The 10848-nt window shown below is 42.8% G+C and overlaps 1 protein-coding gene across 1 annotated transcript in view; it reads right to left on the bottom strand.

The window, feature by feature from the left end:
* Positions 1 to 2099: 2099 nt before the first annotated feature.
* Positions 2100 to 10848, bottom strand: part of PHLPP1 (PH domain and leucine rich repeat protein phosphatase 1) — a 146465-nt gene continuing 137716 nt past the window's right edge. The window contains exons 14-17 of the mRNA XM_068161014.1: positions 9151 to 9255; positions 8047 to 8241; positions 5377 to 5605; positions 2100 to 3516 (exon numbers count right to left, since the gene is read on the bottom strand). Coding sequence (XP_068017115.1) covers positions 2410 to 3516; positions 5377 to 5605; positions 8047 to 8241; positions 9151 to 9255 — 1636 coding nt within the window. The 3' untranslated portion in view covers positions 2100 to 2409. The remainder of the gene's footprint in view (positions 3517 to 5376; positions 5606 to 8046; positions 8242 to 9150; positions 9256 to 10848) is intronic.

Here is a 10848-nt window from a genome sequence, read left to right as displayed (position 1 = left end):
TTTGTCTTCAAATGAAGAGAAAGTCTTTATGAAGCCTGTATGCATATACTCCACATGAGAAAAGGACACAGCGGGGAGTGTCAGTTCTCATCACTGGGCTGAAATTTAGCTCCTGTGAAAGGGTTCCTATTTGAACCCTTCTTTATCTCTGCTGCTTTCCTCGAGAGTACCACATGTACAGCACACCACAGGCTCCTCATCATGAATAGAGACCACAGACAATGGCAACACAAATACTCCTCTACTACCAGTGGAAAAGAATTGCCTTTTTTTTTTTTTTTTAAAGGAAAAAAGATTGCAGAGAATATTCCAGCTTGCTCAGGAACCCCCACACTTGTAATCACTTGTCTAGGGCATAATAGTGTCCATCCTAATTATCATCCACATCCTCAAGCAACATCTGAACAGAAATAAAGGAGATAAGGCTGGTGTCAAGGACACCAAGAAGAAGGTATCATTCAACAGAATTTGAAATACAAAGTTAACTAATGAACAAGCTTGCTTTGTTTGTTTAAATACGTTATTTAATGAGTTTTAAAAAGAATGTATTTTGAAGCTCAGACTGCAGTAAGACTACAATAAAGTACAACCTCCTAGATCTAGAGTAGAGAGCGCTGTAACATTTGCCAAACCAGGTATCTGCACATTTGCTCCTCTGTTGTTATTATTTATAGGAAAAAAGAAACCAACCTGGACTCTCATGAACAGTAATCCTGCCCTCACTTGGCTGTTCCACTGTAGAGCAGAATAAGGACAGCAGCCTGTTAGGTCTTCTCCCAAAATACAGACCAAATGTTGAGCAGGTACAACACACTGTCATGATCAGCTGCTAATTCAGCTTTTTGAAGTGACAAAGAAAACAGAGCAGTTGGTTGGAGGCAATATTGAAAAATAGTGTTGCTCCTTTCCTGCAGCAATCACCAAAAATTGCTCTTTTGTTACTGAAGTCAAACTGCCATTGCACTAATGTTTATTCAACGCATTTAAGCAAATCTGAGCTTAGGTAGGTAACTTTGAGTTCATTTTCCCACCTTTTTGTATTTTCTCCTCTTCTCTCTATAGCCAATGCTTTATTTGTTCCTTTTCTTAACCTGCATTACACCTTTATCACTTCTATCTCCAGCTGCTTGGTCCCAGTGGGACAGAGGCAGAGAGCCACACCTCTTCAGTCTTCTGGCATCGTCAATACTGTGGCAAAGGGCAAATCAATACTGCTGAATTAGTACCGAGAAAGAAAAGAAAGAAACAGGTCAATTCTTCAGACTGTTGTTTATCTTTTAAAGGCCATTTTGCCTAGCCTTTAAATTCTAGAAGTGCACGTGAGCTGCTGCAGTTAGTGTGAAAAACGTGACTGAACTGAAAAAATGTCAACGCTTGGTTTAAACTGGGCAGCACACAGAGGAACCACAGCCAGCCACTGTTTGAAAGTTGCTGGTCAGCTATTCAGACATAAAAGCAGACATTAGGTGTAAATTTCATATTTATTATAACAAAAATTATGACATGTTCATTTGTGCATTCGGCTTTAATATAATTCTTGGTATGTAAATGTTCTACAGCAAATGAGCTCTATACAATCATGCTGGTTGTGGCAGCAGTAAGGAACACAAACAAAACCTGTCTGTAAAAGTAAGGAAAGAAAGAGATCAAGAGATAAAAGTGGGTTTCTTTAAACGGTCTACACCATCTCACCTCTAACTTGTACACAGCCATTCAGTCCATTGACGCTCAGTGACCATGGCCCAAAGAGTCACTTAAAAAAAGGTCAGTTTTTCAGGTTGTGTCCTTAATGCCAAGGCTAAAAAACATTTAAGCATCACTATACAACACTGAACTATTTACAGGAATTTCCCAATCAACTGTTCTCTCAGAGAAAATTAGTGAATCTCAGTGACTTAAGTCACCTGAAAGAGTAAAGCAACTCCTAGGAGTTAGTCTCCATATTCTACAAATGTCTATCATTTTCAAGACCAAAAAAAGCCTTTTCTCTCAAAGAAATACAGTATTACAATATTACTTATATCATTTAGCACTGGCTACTGCCCTGCTTTTCAAACAAAACAAACAAGCCATTTTAAAAAATATTACATCATCGTCTGTTTCTCAGCAATATATTAAACCTTTTTATTATTTTTTTAAGTTTTTTTTTGTTTGTTTGTTTTTACACTTGATATGTTAAGGGATGGTTAACTATTTGAAACTTTACCGGTCAAGCATCTCTAGAAGAAAGTCAATGAATATTAAACCTAACAAACTGAAAAGCTGCAGTTATCTGTAGTGGCAGGATAAGGAAGAAGTAGTATATAAAGGAAAAAAGATAAGGAAAACCCCTGCTGTAATGCAAGCCCACTGGGTCCTGCACTCAAGTCTCTCTTTGTTAGTCTATTTCTGAGCAGTAAATAGAGTGGGTCATAGTGGTGTATCGTAATAGTCTGCCAGGTGGTCCATTGGATACTGTCGCTGCTGCTGCTGTTCCTGGTGCTGCTTCATAATCTCCTTGACTTCTTCTTCAAGCTCTGGTGGGATGATGAACTGGTCATCAGGATCAGGCTGTGCTGGAGCAGCAAAGTAGCCCCCTGTTTTTCTGAGTGGAGCATCTGCTGCAACTTCAATTAAGTTATGGCTCCTCTCTTGTGGTGCCACAGAACCGTTGCCCCGCCAGCGCCCTATTGTGCCCGTGGCAGAATAGTCAGCTTTCTTGGGAAGGCTGGGCTCCTCTTCATTGGCACTGATGACGATACCTTCGTCGCTGGCTTCCGTCGGCACTTGAAGCAGTTGTTTCTCCTTTGTTCGGCTGCAGTGGATGTCTACCTCCACTTCCACACGGCTGCCGTTGGTGAACACCCCCTCGATAGGCTCCTCGTCGTCGCTGTCAAGGCCGTTGTCAGAGAAGGCGCTGGAGAAAGTGGCACTGGAGAGTTGCCGCTGGAAAGAATTGGACAGGCAGACAGGATGCAGCATGCAGCGCTGCTCCCCTGGGTAGGCAGAACTGTTCTCATTCATGGTTACCTGGGGGGGCTCATCGGAGGCAGTGGACCCCACCTCACTGCTCATTTCAGAGGTGGAGATCTCGCTGCTGATCTCTGAAGCCATGCCGCTGCTTGACGATGGCATCCCAAGTGCATCTGTTGGCCTGTCTTTGATGACCACATTGACAGACTGGGGGAAAATGCCCGGGCTAGGGGGTGGGACCCCATTAAGTTCACAGCAGCAAAAGCTGTCCTCTGTCACGTTGAGCTGAACCACAACAGCGCTGATACTGTCATTGCAGCCGTAACTCTGGGCCAAAGTGCAAAGCTTCTTTGCAGCTGCCAGCGCATCAGGCACATTTCTGACTGCCTCCACTGCTTCATTCATCGAGAGGCTGTCCCACAGCCCCTTGCTCCCCAGAATGAAGAACTCATCTTGTGGAGTTAAGGTGATGGACTGCACGTGAGGACGTGGCACAACACTTGGGTGAAGGAAAGTGTACCCCAAGATTCTTGTTGAATCTGTCACACCATTCACTTTGCCATCCTGAAATCAGAAAGGACAGGACATTGGAAACGAAGCAGAAAACAATACACAGCACCTGCATCTCCTTGCATTTTATGGATGACTGTTTTTTGCAGTACCTCCAACACTGCCATTTACAGAGAAGCAAAGTGACTTGCAAGGAGGTGACAGAGCTGGCATTAAAGCATAGCAATGGCTGGTTTGCAATCCTGCGCTACACCTCAGCCACCCTAACGATTTGTCATCAGCATCACCTATGCACAGACCAACAAAGCAGAAGTCTGCAACAAAGAGCCATCTATTTTGCTTCTGCAGCTGCAAAAGCCCACTGGACTAATGTTTTACCAGTGAGTCAGACTTATCCCTCCTCCACCCATGATATCTGGCTTTAAACAGGGCAAAGCCACACACAGTTCCATTTGATACAAGAGCAGGTTATGGTTATTACAGCCACAAGAATCCTATGTTTTACCTTGGCTCATCACTTCAGATACAAAATTCATTAAGAAAAATTAAGCATACAAGTCAAATGCTGCAGAGAAGTCTGCACTTCTCAATTAGCTGAGCTGTAGTGAGATGCTTTACATGCCCAAATTATTACATTTCCACTTAGATATGACATTTCCAAGGGAAAGGAGGAGTAATATCTAGCAGAAAAACATCAGTAAAAAGGGATGCATATGAACAGTAAATCCCATGCATATCCAAATCCCAGGATCCTGTCCTGGTTGGAATCCAAGCTGACAGAATAAACAGAGCAAGTGTCTGAAATAGCAAGCTTGCCTATCTATCAACCTCCTGGGGATAGCTGTATCCTAATTGCATGTTCGAGAACAACAGAAGTGAAGATTTACACTTATTTGGTCCAGCTGATGACTGCAGTGGTTCTTATAAAGTGGATAACCACAGAAAAGTGAACCAAAACTAAAAAAAAACCCTTCTCCTTCAGAACAATAAAAAGGCTTCACAACCTTGCTTCCTTGTTAACTTCCCTATTCGAAGGCTGACAGTAGTGATAAAGCATCAATGTGTATGAAATCAGTGAGTCATCTTCAGTTTCAGTGCAGAAATTTTTCCTCTTCTCTACAGAACAATACAATGAGCATGCCTTAGTGATGCACAGTATGTTGGAGTGACTCCCAACTTGTCACATTTGAGTTCCCAGTTGTCACCTTTCCCTGGCAAGATCAACAGGCACGTGACTTACTCCACACACATCCACATACACCCTGCTCATGGGCATACAGCAGTGAGTCTTCTGCCCCTTCCTCCACCACTAGAAAGATTCAGTATTTATTTATTCCTATGTATGTATCACACAAGACAAAGCAAAACTGACAGCAGTGGCTTCAAGCTCGTAAGAAGGGAACAAATAGTTTTCTCCTCTCTCATGGTTCAGTTGAGCACAGGATGGGTTTTCCTTTTGGGGAAGTACTCTCTTCAAGAGTTGGCTGTCAAAGGGCAGCTCTGGGAACGCAGGAGCTCCAACAGCAAAGCCAGTCTGCCAGGGGCAAGGAGTCTCCTAAGGGAAGGATGGCATTGCTCCAAGTGCTCTGCCCTCTTACCCTTTTTGAGTGGAGAGTCACTTCATGACAGCTCCAACACAGCAATTCCTCTCCCCATTAGGAGGAGGGTGTCTGCTTTCCCATTCCAATGCAAAAAGCTCACAGATGCTTACTCTCTGGAGCTAACAAAATCCAGCCTGGCAATCAGATAGAAAAGAAATTTAATAGCATGATATGAATCACCCTGAAATGTGCAACTGTGAAACCCACAGCCTTAACACTACCTCTTAGAGCTTACTAATATTGACATGTAAATTTCGTGCACTGCTGTGTGAAATACTCTCCAAAGAAGCTGCAAGTTAAAACGGTCCCTAACCTCTGTGATAATAGCCTTATGTTGCTTAATCCTCTTCAGCTCTTCTTCACAACTCATCATATAACATCTGGACAAAGGCAGAGGCTTCCCATTCCGACAGAGAACAGTTTGGCACTTCCCCACGTTTGCTGAGGTTAGAGTGAAGCATCCACCAGGATCCATGGGATCATGTTTTATATGACAAAGGACAGCAGAGCCTCCAAGTTTTTGTCCAGCTGTTCCAAGTTTCCTGGAATTTAAACAAAACAGTTATTGTTCTTTGATTGGAAAGCAAGTGTTGTGGGTTCTGTGGATAGACAGCCACTGTTCTGCAACCACAAGCATTCTGAGCATTGACTCTATTGGGTCACAGGGACAAAATCACTGAGGACTGTGACACTACAGCAGTGCTGCAAAGAAATAACACCCAACTCTCAGGCACTGTAATACTTACACATATGCAGAGACTCAAATCTGGTGAATTTTAGAACAAATCTTTGCACTTTTAAGACTTGCACAATTGTCTGTCTCCCTCTACAGCTTAAAGACATTTGTTTTAAAGGTCAGATAGAAGGAAACAGAGGGGATTAGAAAAGTACCAAGGACTATTAAATAAGTACAGGTCGAGCTAAAAAGTAGATTCCTATTATCCAGCTTTTTTCTTTGGCTCCTGAAGCCATAGAATTATTACTTTTATAATGAAATCTAACTGTGAAAACTGTAATTTTTGAGCAAAACCAGAAGAGAGATGATCACTGTTTTGAGATGTCTTCAGAATAATGCTCTTGAAGTATCAAATGATGACAAGAAAAAAAAAAGGCACAGTGGCTATTATAAAGAGTGCACACTTGTAATTTATCCTGTCAGTTACTAATGTGCTAAATGGGTTCTCTGATGTATTTAATCCTGCTGATTTTGTAGGAGTCATAATGGAAAAAAAAAATATTTAAAATCTATGGATGAAACAGAAGTCTTCAGAAATCTGTCACCAGAATGTAATTACATTTCAATAGTGAACTATGAAAACTCATCCAGACCTCTCAGTATCTTGTTTATCAGGGCCTTCTCCTATAACAGTTAGGAATTACAGAAGTTATAAAGCTAAATTTAGTGGTTACTAAGATTGATATTAAGACTAGGTATAATTAGCAAGAACTTTTGATTCAAAATCCTGGAGAGAGAGCATACATAGAAACAGAGAATAGAAACATAGAATAAACCAGGTTGGAAGAGACCTTCAAGATCATCGCGTCCAACCCATCAACCCATCAAGTCTCCTCCTGAACACCTCCAATGACAGTGACTCCACCGCCTCCCCAGGCAGCCCATTCCAATGGGCAATCACTCTCTCTGTATAGAACTTCTTCCTAACATCCAACCTAAACCTCCCCTGGCACAGCCTGAGACTCTGTCCTCTTGTTCTGGTAATGGCTGCCTGGGAGAAGAGACCAATATAACTGTATTTGTAACTGAGGTACAAAGTGCTTCCTAATGTTAGGTTTAAAAAATACACTTCAGGAGTGCAGTATTACCTTCTATAATAATCCTCAAGGAATGCTTAAATGCAACTGGAATTAACACTACTCCTGGTTCTCCAAAGAAGTGGTTGAGACAACTTGAGACAAGAAAAAAAGGTGGCAGCTTTTTGTAGGAATTGCTGTGAAATTGCATTGGTAGTTAATGAAACCACTTAATAGGTGCTTTTGATACTCAGATGTGTTACTGTTTTAAGTAAATGGCAATCAATCACCTTCTCAGCTATCAGTCTGAGGTGCTGTTACGAGCAATTACGAGCAAGAAGCATTTTCTCTCTTGTGTTTATAAGGTTCAATACCATCCTACTGCTTCCGTTTAGTTCCCAATACTAGAACTGCAGTGTTTTTCCTTTCCAAAGATGCAGCAATTGAGCAGTGAGCAATTCTACTTTTAACTCGATCCATTTCCTCAGTCTCTAAGCTGCTTATTTGCTTTCTCCTTTGTTTCCCTGACCTCTTCATTCTCCTTTGTTCAATTCCCTTCATACCCCTCCTTCACTCAGTGTCTCCCCAGGCAAAATGCCTTCTCCTGTCAAGAACAGCATTCATGCAGGTTTCCAAACCACTACACAGAGCTACTATTACACTCACAGCTATCATATCACAATCTCTTTACATGGGTCCTGCCCAAATAATATTCTAAAGCCAAAGGGATGACAGGAGATGGACATTTCTGAGGAGTCAGACTACATGTTTTAAATATTTGTGTAGCCTCAAATAACCTGAATTGGTACACAGGAACAGAAAGGATCATGCCAAGTTTTGCAGCCAGTAGTAGCGAGACAATTTAAAAGAGGATCAAGAGATTGTTAGCACTGACTTGGTTATGGCCAGGTGTGAACTCTAAGAATTAAAGATGGTACCAGAAAAGAGTAAACTCCACTCACTGCTTAGTCAGGAGCATTTAGTAACTTTGCAGGTAGGTTAGGGTTTTTTTGTTTGGGTGGGCAGGTGTTGGGGTCTTTCCACCCCACACCTGACAGGAACAGACGGCAATATTCACAAAGCAAGCAGTGAAAGAAAACACTGTAGCCAGATACTAAGGCTCTCACATTTTTTTAAAGCAGGAGTAAGGTTTCTGACTTGAGAACAAACTGCCCAGTGAGGATACATGAGGTAAAAAAGGCTTCAGATAGGCATCAGATCCAAGACTCACCTCTGCATAACAATGAAAGTATTGATCATGTATTCCTCCTCATTTTTTGTTTTCTGCAGCTCTTCTGCTAAGATGTCACTCATTGTGCACTGCAGCAGATAGGGCACTTCCACATTGCGGTCACCATCGAAAACACCATAAAGTGCCTCCCGGTTGTCACAGAAGTTATTGGCTGAAAGTGCTGCCACACATAGCCTAGTGAAAAAAACAAAGCAGGAGAACTATCAAACTTATTACCTATTTCCAGATTTTCAGCCTTGCCATTCTGGCCAGACAGATGCAGCCTGGCCTGAGAGCTAGTTTAACACCACAAGCATTTCAGGACTGCTTTCTGAGCTGTGGAGAACAGGCAGGGCCATCAATAGTGCTAAGATGTAGACCAAACTATACTGGAAGTTCAAGCCAATCCATAAGGATTCTTCCTCCTCCTCAGAGTGTGAACAAGTCCCCCATTTGTATAAATAGGTGATCAGAATGCACTTGCTCCTCCAAAGGCCATCCTTGTGATTTAACACGCTGATGACCAGGTTGTGTGTTAAATCAGTTAACAGTTAGAGTAAAGGCTTGCTGGCACTTGCTGTGGAAACCTAGGTAGCAGAAGATATCTAAAAAGGTATTTTAAGGAACAAAGAAAGATTCATCACATTGCCAGCAACACAGAGACTAGCAGACTCTTGGTACATTATTTGTCAAGTGCTGACTTAGTCAAAGGAGTCCCGCACACTATGAATATTCAGAGTTGTAGCCATTCTGCCTCTTCCTTTAGTGTTTCTGATTTGCTTGGTAAACATCCTTTGGTCAAAGATAAAGCAGCTTTGCAAAGATGAAAATGCTTTTAAACACTCGGATCTTTTGCGTGTACCAGAGTCTTGCATAGACAGAATGTGTGGGTTACACTTGTATCTTAGCAACTCCCCTAACAAAGCCCAAAGTGGAGAGCCAGGCAGGGGCCCAGCACACAAATACACAGTCGTGGCATGCCCTCTGCCTTTGAGAGGCCCAAAACGTCCCCAAAGCTTTCACTGAAAAAAGGGTTTCTTTATATCAGCACAGAGGCACTCTGCTGCTAGGATGGTCGTCTAGAAATACCAGACTAGGTCGTACTTGTTCTTAATGCCCGACGCCTCTGTGTAACCATGGCTCCACACTGCCGGCGCTCCCGAAGCGTCGCCGCCTGAGGGCTGGTCGATCTTGAAGCACCGGATATTGCTGCGAGGACAAAGGAAAGCGGGAAAGATTCAACGGATTGAAGTGCTGACGTGATGCAGCTTAAAAATGCGAAGACAACACATTTCACCCCGCTCCCAGTTCTTAGTAATACGTTCCACAGAATGTTAGGGGTTGGAAGGGACCTCAAAACATCATCCAGTCCAACCCCCCTGCCAGAGCAGGATCACCTAGAGCAGATCACACAGGAACTTATCCAGGCAAGTCTTAACTCCAGAGAGGGAGACTCCACAACCCCCCCTGGGCAGCCTGTTCCAGTGTTCTGTCACCATCACAGGGAAACAATTTTTCCTCATGTTCACATGGAACTTAATAGAATAAAATGAAGCAAGACATCCAAAGCAGCTTCTTTTATGTGTCCACATACAATGAACAAAAAAGAAGTGAATAACTAAGCCCCTATGAGGGTGTCAGCTGCCATTGTTTTGCTCTTTCCCTTCCCTTCTCTCACCCCTAAGCTATTTGTTTCAAATCTAACCCAGTGGAATACAAGGCAAATTTGTCACTGGCTTGATGAAAGCCAGTACAGGAGAGTGGGTTTATACCTTATACAACTCTCCCACCCTCTATAACAACTCCTCTCTGGGACATTTTCATTGCAGTCAAATGAGTGTCTCCTGTAAGACCCACATCATCCCCTAAACAAAACAGTATTCTTTATAAACAGCAACGTGTCATAACAGCCTTCCATGAGAGTGCCCACAAAGCACAAGTCTGCTCCATCCTAGTCCTGCATCGACCTCCAGGAACCAGCCTGTGGTATCAACAACTGGGACAGCCCTTCTGCCTTCCCCAATTCAGTTCTGCCCTCCAATTTACTACCAACACAGCCTTTTGCCTGAATTTCAAATATCTCATGCAGTGTAGCAAAGACTTAAAAAGGGCCTAGCCCTCTCTGTTTATACCCTTCTCTTCAGAGCCCTGCTTTGCTGTGGAGAGATCATCTCCCTACTGCTCTTCCAAAGGCACAGAGAGCAAGCTCCCCACAAGCTGCAGATACTTCAAAGGCATCCGACTCTTTCATGAAGCAAATGAATCATAAAAGGACACAAGCAGAAAGGCCTGTTTATTCTGAGCATTCATTTATCTCTATCCAAACCCCCACCTGACCTGAACACACAGGAAAATCTTTTCAGCATTGCACAGCCTTCCTCAAATAACCTGAAGTACTGTCACATCCAGTTCGATTTCTTCTTACACTAACAGCAAGGATGCACATCAGCAAGGGCAGCTTCAATGCAAACAGGTTACATAAACATTAGAACCACTGGTGATTTAAGCCCTTGGTTTTGCAGCCCTCTCTGTGACAAACAAGAGGCATACAACTTGCCAGGAGCATTAGAAAAATAATTTGACCCCCAAATCAAACTGGAAATTTGGACCTCTTCTAAAGTAGCAGAGATTTTAATCCTGTCTGCACCTGTGAAAGAAATGCTTTGCACACAGGCAGCCACGCTTGCTTCACAGACTTTCCATCCAAGGTACTTATCCTCCAGGGCAGAGGAACCTGGATCAAAATGGCTTTTCTGTTTGCTTCTTTTTTAACTGGCCCCTGGTTCCTGGACAGACCAGGGT

Source organism: Melanerpes formicivorus, unplaced genomic scaffold, assembly GCF_026170545.1.
Source record: "Melanerpes formicivorus ecotype bairdi unplaced genomic scaffold, bMelFor1.0.p_v2 SCAF_55, whole genome shotgun sequence".
Classification (NCBI taxonomy): domain Eukaryota; kingdom Metazoa; phylum Chordata; class Aves; order Piciformes; family Picidae; genus Melanerpes; species Melanerpes formicivorus.
This window is presented reverse-complemented; position numbering and strand designations above follow the sequence as displayed.